At 55.5% G+C, this 14,159-nt stretch overlaps 1 protein-coding gene across 1 annotated transcript in view; it reads right to left on the bottom strand.

The window, feature by feature from the left end:
- The window catches only part of COL18A1 (collagen type XVIII alpha 1 chain), a 37,017-nt gene extending 23,518 nt beyond the window's left edge, over window positions 1–13,499 (bottom strand). Inside the window, exons 1-2 of the mRNA XM_058839839.1 lie at window positions 13,418–13,499; window positions 12,888–12,955 (exon numbers count right to left, since the gene is read on the bottom strand). Of these exons, the coding sequence (XP_058695822.1) occupies window positions 12,888–12,955; window positions 13,418–13,428 (79 nt within the window). The 5' untranslated portion in view covers window positions 13,429–13,499. The remainder of the gene's footprint in view (window positions 1–12,887; window positions 12,956–13,417) is intronic.
- Between the last annotated feature and the right edge of the window lie 660 nt (window positions 13,500–14,159).

Here is a 14,159-nt window from a genome sequence, read left to right as displayed (position 1 = left end):
CATGTCCCCAGAGTTCAAACAAAACTTTCCAAACCAACGATGTCTCTCAACTATGCCAGGATTTTAACCCTCCAATGTGAGGGAGCAACAAAGCACTGTCAGCAGGTAACCCAGCAACAGCTTTGAAGCCTACACAACAAAAAACCAGGAGGTGCCCATTCCCAGCTGTTTTCCAGGACTTCAGACATGAAGAAAATACCAACACAGCTTAAGAACCCAAATTCACCAAAGGAAATGCAGAAGAGCTACCAAGAGATGCTGTACCTAACGCTACAGCAGAGCGTCACAGCCTCCATCCTGTGGAACAGCATCCGTCCTGCGCCTGCCCAGCCAGTGATGCCGGGTGCCAGCTGTCCATGCTGCTGCAGGAGGCAACTGCCACAGATCATGGATGCTTTAAAGAACCTCACCATGGGCTTTCAGGGAGGAAAGCCACCCATCAGGTCATTAACCTCATCCTCAGCACAGCATGTGGCAAACAATCCAAGCTCACAGGCTTGCTGGGGGGCCAGGTGGTGAGGAACGCTATTTTCTTAGGGAATGGACAGGAAAAGGGGGATCTGTGAAGGGGGTTTGTTTTGGGATTTCAGCTACAATCTCCAGCTCATCCAACCAGCCTGGCTCTTGTCAGTGCTGCCCTCCTGCAGTGCAGGGGACTTTGTTTGGCTTGGAAGCCCCCAGCTGTGCCCGTAATAAGACTCCATGTCTGCTCCGTGGTCCTTCCACCTCTTTGCACTCCTCAGACAATATGCCTGTGCCGCTGACTTTGGCAGCATTTCCAAAGTTTTGGCTCCTTCCAAAGTTTCCTCTGCACCAGGCAGCCAACCTTGGCCATGGTGCTTTGTTGTCACATCCCACTGCAGCCCACCCCAGGCTGTCTGTGGGGCACCGTGCTCTGCACTGGACCTTCTGGACCCCTGAACTGGGGATACAACAGGGACAGGTGCCTGGCAGGCCCTTTTGGGTTGGATGTTGGGGTCATGAACAGCCTGGATGAGGGGCCACTGGAACAGGGAAAGCGTCACCCAGGCCTTGAACCCAGCCAGCTGCACACGCCCCAGTGCCACAGTGAGACATCAGTCAATGGAATCAGGTTGAGCAATGACAACCTGATGTCAGCCAAGGCTGAAATCCCCCTCTCCCTGCCATGTCTCCACAAGTATTTCAGCAGGAAAGCTTAGATCTTTCGAGGAAGTCCAAACAACCTTGGAGATGGATAATAAAGGGGTCAAATAGGTGGGTGACCCCTTGCTGCTCCATGCAAGTGCTGGGGAAAGCCAGCAGGAGCTAGATGAGGCCAGAACACACACCATCCCTTTCCAACCAACAAGCAGAGTTGGTATTTAACCAACTATTCCCTTTTTCTACAAGTCACTTGGTTTTAAAGCAAAATAAAATGTCAGTGAGCAGCTTTAATGCACTGAACTTCACTACCTGTGACACGACAAGTCCCAAGAACAAGGAGAGGTGTAAATTGTATTGCTGCTTGCACGAAGGTGGAGATTCCAGATCAGGTTTGCCCCCACCTGAGTGCAGGGATAATGCCACAGCCGGGCACTATCCCAGGCCTCAGCGTCCCAAAGAAAAGCTGCCCAGCCCATGGGCACAATGCCATGAGCCAAGGCCATCCCTGCAGCACAGCACCACTGAGATACCAGGTACCCACAAGCTGTTTCCTGGGATGATAAGGGGTTAAAAAAAAAAACAAACCAGAACCGCACAAAAAAGCCCAGCAGGCATGCCCGAAGGGGAGGATTAGAGAGAATAGGGCCATTTCTCAGCAAAGACTGTGGCAACGTAAATAGAAAAGTAACATTACGCTCAAGACAGGGGCCCTTTCCCTTTGCTCCTGCCCCACAATGCCACTATTGTTTTGCTGACAACTGGTAATTATCCCAAGCTGCACACACTGGTATTCCCACCCTTTAACCGGGAGGGATTTTGCAGCCGCCGACCCTCTGACACCAGCAAAAATTCACATACCAGAGGGTTCAAAGGGGGGGCGGGCTGGGAAGGCTGGGCAGTCTCTCGGGAACGTCATTCACTGGTCCTGGAGGGCCGCGGCTGGGAAGGGACCTCTGGAGATCGGCAAACCCAAGCCCTGCTGAAGCCGGCTCACCTCCCATGGCAGGACCATGCCAGGTGGGGTTTGAGCATCGTCACAGAAGGAGAGCTCAGAGCCCCTTCCAGGGCCTAAAGGGGCTCCAGGAGAGCTGGAGAGGAACTGGGGACAAGGGATGGAGGGACAGGACACAGGGAATGGCTCCCACTGCCAGAGGGCAGGAATGGATGGGATATTGGGCAGGAATTGTTCCCTGGCAGGGTGGGCAGGCCCTGGCACAGGGTGCCCGAGCAGCTGTGACTGCCCCTGGATCCCTGGAAGTGCCCAAGGCCAGGCTGGACACCCGGGCTTGCAGCAACCTGGGATGGTGGAAGGTGTCCCTGCCATGGCAGGGGATGAAAGTGGATAGGATTTAAGCCAAAACTGGGATTCTGGGATTTGGGATGGTTTTATTCCTGATGGCCACACTTTGGGTTCAACGTGCCCTAAAAATCAGGGGGTCTTTTCCGCCATCGCCATCCCAGATGAAAAAATGTTCACCTCCCAGACATCCAGGTCTAAGCAGTGAATGCTTTCTGGAAACAAAAAAAAACAAAAAAACCCAACCAAAAAAAAACAAAACAAAAAAAAAACAAACAAAAAAAAAAACAAAAAACAACAAAACAAAACAACAAAAAAACAACCCCCCACAAAAACACAAACCCCCAAAAATAATCCTATGAAAGGAGAGTTTCTCTTCCCTGCTTAAAAGTTCTGGGGAGCCAGGACCCCCAGGGTAAGACCCTGCAGACTGCTGCTGTCCTACTGCAAGAGGATAGGGATGAGTCAAATCCATAATTTTTCATTTATGGGATGGAGGAGTCACAGTCCCAACATTCCCTGCTTAACAGGAGTTCATCCTGGTGCCAGCCCCAGCTCAGATAAGGTGATAAAAAAAAACTCTGGAGACTGCGTCAAGATGGATTAAAACATTCCCATGGTCAAAATGCAGATTTATTTTTTTTCTGCTTTTGCAGGCTGGTGCAGGAGCCACAAAGCCCAGAGAAAGTGCAAAAAATGCTTTTTTTTTTTTTCTCTCTCTGCCACAGGCTGCAAGCAGCATAGCCAAGGTCAGAACAAGACAGAAGACACACACAGCCTCTAAAGGATCCAGCTACGAGCACCAGCTCCTCTGGCATCTACTTATACATTGCTATTTTATTTTCTTCTGCATTTTAATTACACGATCACAGAAATTTCTTCCTAATGGGAATGCTGGAAACCAGTTTTTCCTGCAGGAAAGCCAATTCCACAAATGCTAGCAGTGACCTGTAAAGTTAAAAAACAAAAAAAGAAAAATCCCCATAAATCAGCAGAGCAACATCTTCCCTTCCTCGCAGCAGCAGCGTCACTCGTCGGGCTGGGATTTTATTTATTGTTGTTTTAAGCACCCAGGAGAAAAGAAAACGCTTCTAAAACCCCACTTAACCCGCTCCAGCTGCAGGGCAAAAAAAAAAAAAAGAAATCCCACGTCGGCAGGAGCTACGCTCTGGGACTCCGGGCAAGCTACAGCCTGCCTCCAGAGCACCCAGCTGGGATTTGAGGGAATGAATCCCCCAGGCCCACAGCTCCTCACTAAAGCGGGTGGCCTCTTGCTGAGGCTCCAGCAGCTCAGAGAGAGCCCTGCCCTGGGACCAGCACCCCGCTTCGGAGGACGATGGAGCCCGCAGGAGCTCCCGGGACTGTACTGGGAGCAGCTCCTGGCCCCTCTCCATCCAGATCAAACCAGACTTTGCTCATCAAACCCCTTCTGGCTCCTTTGTGCCCCACACTTGGGAACATCAGAGCTCAGCAGGATGGGAGGAATAGCAATGCTTGCACGGCTCGTGGGAGAAACTCTGGGCAGCCACTTCACAAGCAAAGAAGGCAGGAGAAAGCCCGGAAAGGGGCCGCTGGGAAAGCAGAGGAAAGGCTGAAAAAAGATTGAAATGGGACAATGTTATCAGGCGGCTGTGCCACGGATGTGGAGGGCTCCGGATGCACGGCACCCGCTGGCAGCCACCCGTCGGATGTTTGGGTGCTGAGCTCTGGCACCAGCTGCACACGGGCAGGGAGCAACACACACCAGTAACCCCTGGAGGCAAACTGGGGCCTCAGGTGATTGAGCAGCAACAGCGAGACAAAAAGATTAAACAGCTGAATTAAGAAAATTGGAAATATTTTTGCTCCCGACCCAAACAGACACATATTTACTGGTGTTGCTGCCACCGAGGCTGGCCCCGAGGTCAGAGGGATGTAAGGGGTTATCAGCCACCCCTGCACAGCTGGAACAGACTGAGGGATGTCCTGGGAGGCCCAGGTGCTGGCATACAGGGGATGTAGTGGGAGGCAAGGGATGTTCTGGGAGGGAGATCAGAGCATTGGGATCAGGAGATGCACCGGGAGATCCATTTCCATTGTGACAGATTTACAGCGCCACAGGCTGTCCCACGGTGCTGGTGTGGCGCATCCCACTCCAGTGCGGTCCCCAAACCCGGCCTGGTGTCATTCTTGGGGCAGAAGTGCCTCACCACCCACCCTGCGGCGGATCAAACATCCACAAGCCTGTTCTACCATCAGTATCCTCAACTCGCCTGCCGCTGGACTGACGTTCGGCACCGGGAGCGGCCGGGGCAGGCGCAGGGAGCGGGGCCGGAGCCCAGCCCAACTGCGGAGCTGCCCAGCCATGCGGAGCGACACACTGGGATGGAGCGGGACCCCGGCAGGGCCCGCCTGCAGCGCGGCCCAAACGCGTTGCTAGGACACCTGTGGGAGAAGAAATACAGAAATCCAACACTCGGCGGATTAGAGTCTAGACGGGCTGACCTTTCCCTCCGCTGTCGAGGTGGAACCGGCCGAAAATCAGGCCCCGTTGGCTAAAAGGAGGGATTTGGTCGCTGTTGAGGTGTTCGGTTTTGTTTCAGCCGGGAGCCAGGGAGGGAGGGACATCGCTGTCGCTGAAAGACGCGTTTCACTGCCTGCCGCTGCACAGGGATGTGCAGGAGAAGGGCCCGGGGCTCAACCTGCTGCCAAGCCCGGGCTTTGCCCAGCAACTCGGCTGACAAAAGAGCCTTTCATGAGAGGGGACGATGTCAACTCTGCAATTAGCAGGGGAAAAGAAAAAAGAGCCGGTGGGAAAGGAGCCATCAGTGTCAGCATCAGCCAGGGGCTGGCTGGAGCTGGGCTGTCAGCCCGGCCTTGAAGGATGCCACGAGGATTCCCATCCCCCTGGCACCCAGAGGGAGCCAGGCCCACCACCCCATTGCATCCCAGCTGGGAGGGATGTGTTTGAGATCTCCACCCAGCCCAGCACTGGGAGAATCCTGGTGGGATTAGACTCTGACCAAGAGCCCAGCCCAGCCCACTGGTACCACACACGGCCATTTGGGACACCAGGAGCCCCACACAACCTCCCACCTTCATGGCCTGACATCGCCATCTCCCCGCCAAAAAGATGTTCCCAGAGCAGCTGCAGAAGTAACAACTGGTTAATCAAATCCTGATGCCTAAGCTACCTGGGATAGTGGAAGGTGTCCCTGCTCATGGCAGGGGGTGGAACGAGATGGGCTATGAGGTCCCTTTCAAGCCAAAACATTCAAAGAATCTACAGTAAAAGCCAAAAATCATTGGTGTGCTGCTGCCACACGCCTCCTTCCACCCACAGCCCTGGGGCTGAGACTTTCTCTCACTCCCTGATCTCCAAGGGCACTTAGTGCCACCTGAAATCATTGCAGGTTTCTGCTCCACTTACTCCCACCCATCAGTGCCCCCTGAGCCCCAGCTCTCAGCAGGACAGGGCACTTCTCCAGTTCTGGAACCCAGCTGGGGAGACACTGGCATCACTTAGAGGGTCACATGAGGTGTCCAGGGGCTCCGTGTCACTTGCTTGTCCTGGGTCCCCAGGATAAAGGTCCAGACCCCTCTAGAAAGTATTTTGGGACCCCAGGGGAAGGACCAAGCTGTACAGATGCCTTCCCACCATGCCACAAGTGAGCAGCACCAGCTTCTCTGGGGGTTATCAAAAAGTTCCTGTTTATCCAAAAGTCAATAATCTCCAACTCAATTAAGTTACAGACTAACAAGGAGGGTGGAAAAGGATAAATTGGTTTGATTACCGTGTTTCCCAGAGGAAAGGCAGGTGGCTAATTTCGGAGTTATAAACTCAGAGTGAGCTTCAAGGACCTTTGGGTCCATCCTCCACAGATGGATTAACCAACTAATTATAGATTCATCAGGTCGTCGAGTGTAATCCTTCCTCAGGCCACGAAGGTCCTTCAGGGAAAAGGACTCAATATTAGCTTCTGATCTTGTGCCAGTTGCTTTGACTCTTGATTTTGTGTCAGGAGGCGTTGAGGGTCCTTCTCCTGCATCCTCATCATCATCATCCACTGGTCGATCAGTTTTGTCTGTGCACTTTCCACTTCTCGTGCTAGTAGCAACAGCCACTGGTTGAGGCTTGCTGTCTGGTTTAGCTACCAGCTTTGTAACTGGGGGGTTGGCTGCAGCCTGAGTAACTGGGGTAACTCTTGATTTATCTCCCTGTCCCCTTTCCCGTGTTTGCTGGTGCATGATATTGGTGATTAATGCCAGTGGTAACAGCGGGAAGAGCACAGGGATGGTGATGCTGGGTTCCAGGTGCCCCAGCTCCTATTCCCACCCTGGGCTGTTTGAGCAGCCTCCCACAACCTGGGGACAGGGTCAGAGGAACAGACAGATTCCTCCCCCAGGGGAGGAAGAAACCAGCAGACTGAGCTTGGGAATAAAATAAAACTACAATAAAATCCACTAATGACCAATTTCCATCTTAGAAAAGGGCTGGGAGGCAATGCCAAAAAAAAGCAATAAAAATTCCACAACAGCAACCTTTTTAAGACACGGGATGTTCCGGACCAGATGTTGCTTGCTGAGAAAGCCCTGGTGCCGGGGCCACTGCTGCCAAACAGCGCTGCCGGTCAGAGCCAGGAGCACAGCAAGCCTCTGGAGCCTTGACCCTGGAGCAGCCCCAGCCCACAGCCCGGGGGGTGTCAGTGTCCTGCTCCCTCCCAGCACTCCTTAGGAGGTCAAAGCCACCCTCCTTTGGCTGGTGGAAACCACCCCTTCATTCCCAAAGGGCTGATTAACCACGCTCACACCTCCAGGCTGTGGAGGTTTTTTGCCCTCAAGCCTTCTCCAGCTCTCCCCTTTGTCTCTCCCAGTGGCTTCAAATCCAAATATTAAGGCAATACCAGAGCCCCTGTTAGCTGTACAAATTTCCAGACCATTTTCTAACCTTTTTAGCTTCTTGTGCTTCAATGATGTCTTTGGCAATGGGCTTCCCAGGCCAACCAAGGCCAACACTAAAAGCCAACATGCTGCTACCATATGCCTTCCTCTGCCCACAAAGTCAGGGACCTGTTCCCAATCCCCAGAATTTAAGAGGATTTAGCACCAGCTGAAACCATTGCAGGTTTCCCCTGCACCCATCAGCAGGACAGGGAGGGCAGCAGCACTGCTGCTCCACACACACCACTACCCAAGGGATGAGGGATGTGGCTGGAGGACAGGAGAGCCAGGGAGAGCCCCCCACAGCTGGCAGGGAGGAAACTGGGACCTGGGGTGAGGTGAGGCCCCTCTATCATGGAACCTTACAGAGTGGTTTGGGTGGGAAGGGACCTTAAAGCTCATCCAGTGCCACCCCCTGCCAGGGGCAGGGACACCTTTCACTGCCCCAGGCTGCTCCAAGCCCACATTGTCCAACCTGACCTTGGACACTGCCAGGGATCCAGGGGCAGCCACAGCTTCTGTCATCAACCTGTACCAGTGCCATTCTTCAGAGGGAAGAATTTCTTCCTAACATCCAAGACACTGCCTGCAGGCTGCACACTCAGTCAGAGAGATGCAGCACACTCTTGGAAAGGATTCCTCTCCAATGCTTTCCCAAATGTCATCAGATAGCCCAGAAGAATCGTTAGAATGTTTTATTAATCCCATACCTCTGGGCTGCTGATATACATCAGTACTTAATCCCAGATGTCTCCTTCAGCACTTTGAACTCTCTACTGAAATGCCAGAATTAATTCTTGTCTTGGTAAACTATCAAGAGTTTGGGAAAACGGATGGTGCACTTGCTGGGATTGTTATTCCAGGGCATCATCCCCAACAGTCACGATAGGCCAGAGTGGTGCAGGGGAGACACGATATCCCTGTCACAGAATATGGGGTGGGTTGGAAGGAACACTAAACCTCCCCTTGTTCCACTCCCTGCCATCAGCAGGGACACCTTCCACTGTCCCAGAGTGCTCCAAGCCCATCCAACCCAGCCTGGAACACTTCCAGGGATCCAGGAGCAGACACAGCTCCTCTGGGTAACCTCACTGGAAAGAATTCCGTCTCAATATTCCATCCAACCTTCCCCTCTATCAGTGTGAAGCCCTTTACCCTTGTCCTGTCACTCCAGGCTCATGTCAAAAGTCCCTCTCCCCCCTTTTTATCAGAGGATGTAGCCTTCGATGAGTCCTTGCCCCCTGCTCCTCATGCTTCTGCCTCCTTATAAAGAAGTGGTGACATCCTCCCCCAAGAGCAAAGCCAGTTTCCCAGCAGCACAATTTTTTTCTGCTCAGGGATTTTTTAAGCCAGGCAATGACGCTTGAAGCAGGATTGCAAAACTTTTTCTCCAAGGGCTCGGATTTGCTGTTTGACAGCACCCAAGTTTTGTCGCCATAAACACTGGAAGGAGAGGTCAGTCCAGCTGCAGGCCAAAATAAATAGGGAGCAGTGTCACTGCGAGGCTGCTCTTCACAGCAAAAAAGCCCTGCTTCTCCAGAATATGGGAGTGTCTGGGCAGCGTTTTCTAGTGGCCGCAGGGAAGATGAGAGAAGCAATCATTCTGCTGAAGTCTGTGTTTTCTAGATCAATCCAGAATGTTGCATCCAATTTGGGGATCCCAATACTGGGAAGATTTTGATCATCTGGAGCAGGCTGAGGGCCACCAAGATAGTTGGAGCTGGATCATATTTGTGCTCTGAGGAGGGGCTGAGGGAGTGGGGCTTGTTCTGTCTGGAAAAGGATCACTGCAGGGAACCTAACAGGAACTTTGGCACCCATGAGGGGATTGCTGAGAAGTTTGCTGAAGCAAGACTTCTTTGCTAAGGTTCAGAGTTGAAATATGAAACAATGGTCATAAATTTACATGAGAGAGGTTTTGACTGAATATAAGAAAAATTATGAGGGTAATAACTAAAAATGGTTGCCTGAGAGGTTGCAGTTTTCCAGATTCAACCATACTAAACACTGAGGCATCTGGTGTGAATTCAGTATGGACCCTGCTTTGAGCGTAACTTTAGATAACAGATCTCCCAAATTCCTTTGCAATCTGAGCAATGCAACAATTCAATGATTTTAATGGTATCAGCCGCTATAAGAGTCCATAAGCTGTTAGACTAAATACTTAGAGGCCTCAAAGCTTCTAATGAATCATGCAGTGCATAGCCCAGTGATGTTCAGGTGCTGGTTCCTTTCTCTGAGAGAGAAAGCTCTCCATCCCTCCAGGGACATGCAGAAGTGCAGGGGGAGCTCCCAGCTATGCTGGGCCAGCAGATACCACATGGAAACCTAAAATCAAGGCAAGATCTCTGGGAGAACGGAGGCTGTGGATGGACCAAGCTCTGGTACAGAGCTGGAGAAGTAATGGAAAAATTAGGATTAGGGCTTGAAAAGGTTGTGTGCTTCAGAGGAAGCAAACTCCTGCCAGGGAGCACAGCCCCTCTGCAGGAATACTCAGTCTCTTTTTAAACCTAATTTCCAGCCCCAAAGCACCATTCAAGCACAGCCACTTCATCCCTGCTGCCACCTCCTTAGGACAGGCAGGAGGGACAGACAGACATCACCTGTTTGGTGATGGACCAGGAGCCCAGATGTGCTGCAGGGAGATGCCCGCAGCCTCGGCTCCTTCCGGCTGCCGGCAGCCCGGGGCAGCTCCCCCTCCCCAGCAGCTCCCAGGCACAGATAAGGCTTTGCAAACAGCAGTCCTGCCAGCTGATAAGGAGGTGAGGAGCCTGAGCACAGCATCCTCCCCAGTTCCGCCAGCCCCTGCTGGGAACCTCGGCAGTCAAACAACACTGTCAGAGCTGAGAGGTGCCAACCCTGCCCCAGCCAAGCTCTCAATGCTGGGTGCTGCCTGCAGCCAATCCCCCTCATGTCTCTTGAAGAAATTCCTGAAATAATGCTAGGAAAGCTCTGATCCACCTGTCAAACCCGCCAGGTGCTGACACCAGAGCGGTTGTGTCACAGGCTGTAAATTGCTTTGCACAGCACCACATGCTTGTGAGGAATCCCAGCCAGCAGGACCTACAGCCCACTGGGGATGGAAATTATCAGGAATGAACCTCTCCACCCGCAGCTCCAGCACCTGCTGTCCATAACAGAGGGAGGAGGCAGCTTGAATTCCCAGGTGTTGCCTGCACCCTTAGCAGCAGCACAGCAGAGGAGATGAGGCTGCTTTAGGGGCTCCTCCCAGCCCCAAACTGATGCACAGAAATTCAGGTAACAGAATCATGGAAGCATCACAGTTGGAAAAGACCTCCAAGATCATCAGATGCAACCACTAACCTGACACAGCCAGTTCCACCATGTCCCCAAGAGTCACATCTACACAGTCTTCAAACACTTCCAGGGATGGTGATTCCATCACTTCCCTGGGCAGTCTGTTCCAATGCATGGTTGTTTCTATCACCAGATTGGAGTGGCCTGGCCAGCTGATCGCCTGTCTCCAGGGACCTGGCACAGGATTGCCCCCCTGGGAATGGGAATTTCACCTGTGTCTGACCCAGCCCATGCTTGGGGTCAGTCATAGCCCTACTTGTGATCCCCCCCATGCTCCCCAGACCAGACCCATGGCAGCATCCCCACACTATTCCTCACGGCTATGTGCCCTTCCTGAGGAGTCCCAGAGATCCAGTGATAAGAGGCCAGCCCAGCTTGGGGCAGCTAAGCCCCCAAATTTGCAAGGCAGGCAGATAAACAGAAAGGTTATCTCCATGCCAGGACAGCCTTCGGAGCAAACATTCCCCAGGAGCCATCACAAAGGTGGGCTGGCAGAACAGGCTCTGCAGTCCTTGGACGTTGAACCAAGGGAAGGGGTGGGGGGGAAAGAAAAAAGAAAAGAAGGAAAAAAAGCCACACCAACCCTCTGAATTCCTTTAAAACCCGATCCGCAGCCTGCCTTTGGAAGATGGCCAAGTCAGCTGGGTGAGACAGGCACCTCCCTGCCAGTGGTGACCAGCGCCGGCCATGCTCCCCCAGCACCCATCCCTTCTGCATATCCTGGAGCCCCCAGTGTAGCTGCTCAAAGCTGGGGGATGGACCTGCAGCTCAGCAGAGGGTCCTGGCCAGCCCTGAGTGCCCAAGGATGCAGGTGCAGAGAGTTTGGGAAGGCCACGGATAACTCTGAGTACCCACTATTAAAGCAGTGCCCAGCCCTCCAACTCAGCTCAGCCGCGCTGGACAGTCTCCAGGGACCTAAAATAGCCAGTTCAGGATTTCACATGGGAATGATGTTCCCATCTCTGCAGATCTCTAAGGGGAGCTTTGTTCCTGTGGTCCCTGGGGAGGCACCCACACCACAGAAAGCAGCATCATAAATGCAGCCCTGAGCAGTTGGAGAGTTTCCCTCAGTGTTCCCAGACGTGCTCTGGGAGTGCTGGGCATCCCCGCTGCCCCACATGGCCTCCTTCCCTCCACAGCTGACCCTGCTGCCCACAGAGTGGTGCCAGAGCTGTTCCTAGATGACACAAAGCTTTACTCCAGTAAATAATCCACCAATTTCACAGCCGACTTCGAGCTCGCCTGTACCTGGGATGCCACTAACAGAATTGTCATGCCCAGCCTGTGGCAGCAGAGAGGGACACGAGTGATGCTTCACACCATGCTGGCACAAGCCAAAGACAGCCAGATCACTACCCCAGAGAAAATCCACTCTATCCTGGTTTTTGGATTGTCACTTGCAGCTCAGCTGCTTTGGCATTTTGGGTTCCTGGGATCCAAGTGGGGGCTCCCGGTGTCAGCCGTGGCTGTTCCCGCCTCTGGGCGCTGGGCACGCATCCAAAGACTGAGACAGGCTGCAAGGGCAGGAGGGCTTTCATCCCTCCTGGCAGCCGGCAGGAAGCTTCCCTGTCGGGGAGGTAAAGTTCACCAGCAACACAGGCAGTGGGAGAACCGGCTCGTGTGCCTCGTGGGGAAAGGACTGGAGAGCTGAGTCAGCGCCGAATTCCCCTCTCCCGGCGCACCAGCAGCTTGAGAAGTGGGATGTTACACGGAGCCCCGAAGGCAGGGAAAAGCCCAGAAGGGTGTGGCAGGTGTTGCATCCCTAGGGCACACGCTCGAGGCTCCCGACCACTCACAACGCTTCCAAGGACGCGCAGCCACAAGGAAGACCCGTGGAGAAACCGCTAACACATGGAGCGCGGCCGCCTTGGGGCAACGCCATCCCGCCTGTCCCGCAGCCAGCAAGGACCTGACAAACCATCCTCCTCCCAGGGAACTGCAGCCAGGGATTTCCTCAGCATCCCTGGCCGCTGATGGGATGGAGCACACGGGGACCCTCCGGGCTCGGCAGCCACGAGGGATGCGGCCATTGAAGGGATCACCCCCAGCTTCGGGAATCACGACTGGGCCCAGCATTTGGCCCGAGGAGAGACTCCAGCCCCCATTCCTGCTGGGGAGAGCCTCCCAGGGGATGGGGAGGGCTTCAGGACAGGGAGTAGGTATGGGACCTGGACACGGCGGCAGGCACCCCCCTCCCCAGCATCCCGCAGCATCCCGTGCACGTTACCCGGCTCCTGTGAAGCGGCGGGGACCAGCAGGACAAAGAGCCCGAGCAGCAGCCACGGCGGGGGGCACCTGCGGGAAGGGAAGGAGAGAGCGAGATCACCCACTCTCCTGCCGAATGCGGGGCGCCCCCCGACCCCCAGCCCCACTCCGAGGTCCTCCTGCGGTCACAGCGAGGACCCCCCCCCCCGGCGGCTGCAGGGTCCCGGTACCCCCCAGCCCCTCGCGTCCCGGGGCACCGGCCTTCCCGCGCCACCCGTGCCTCCCACCCGGCAGCTTCCCGGTCCCGGTGCCACCTTCCGCGGTGTCCCCGCGGTACCGGTGCCCCAGTGGTCCCGCCAGGGTTACACCGAGGACCCCCCCGGCCCCCGAGGTCGTCGTCCTCCCCGGCGGCTCCCTCCCTTGTCCTGCCCCAGGGTCCCGGTGCCTTCGGCGCCGCCTCTCCGCGGCGTGTCCGTGCTTCCCGCACTGCCTGCGCCCCCCCATGCCCGGCGGCTCCAGGAGCCCGGTGCTCCCCGCAGCCCCGGCGCTCACCCCGTGCGCATGGTGCCCGCTCGCTGCCGGTAGCGCAGCGCGGCTCGGCTCGGCTCAGCTCGGAGCGGCGGGATCGGCACGACCCGGGGGGCGGGGAGGAGAGGGGAGGGGCGGCAGGGCCGGCCCGCCCCGGGCGGGTGAGCCGGGGCCGGGGCTCAGCCCGCCCCCAGCCCCCGGAGCTGGGGCTCTCACGGCCGTGGGTCTCTTGCAGCCGGGAGGGGGTCGGGGACGCTCCCCGGGGATGGGCGAGCGGGAGAGACACAGCTCTTCTCCCCGAGGAGCATCCCTCCCGAGGAGCATCGCTCCCGAGGAACATCCCTCCCGAGGAGCATCCCGCCGCTGCTCAGGACTCCGGGAACACCTTCACCCCCAAAGGGTACCCAGCGCCCGCAGGACCTGCCCTGGCACCTCCTGCTCCACCAAGCCCTGGGCTTCGGCTCGCAGGCCGAGTCTGGTCTTGAAGGAGGGAGTGAATCAGCGAGTTGAGCTCATTCCCTCCGCCAGCACTTCTCCGAGCCCCGGGGCACGGAGCAGGGCTGGGCGCTCCCAGCATGGCACCCGCTCCTTTCCCGGCCCTTCGCTCGCCCTTGCTGTGTGCGTGGGGCTCGGGAACGCCGGTCTTGCCTCCTTCATGGTGCCGTGAAGGCAGCCCAGCCCGGCAGGGTGTGGGGCCGCGGGGTTCCTGGACACGTTCCCGGGGCAGCTCTGGCTGCGGGCTGCAGTGCCAGAGCCAGGGCAGCAG

Source organism: Poecile atricapillus, chromosome 5 (genome assembly GCF_030490865.1).
Source record: "Poecile atricapillus isolate bPoeAtr1 chromosome 5, bPoeAtr1.hap1, whole genome shotgun sequence".
In the NCBI taxonomy this organism is placed as follows: Eukaryota; Metazoa; Chordata; class Aves; order Passeriformes; family Paridae; genus Poecile; species Poecile atricapillus.
This window is presented reverse-complemented; position numbering and strand designations above follow the sequence as displayed.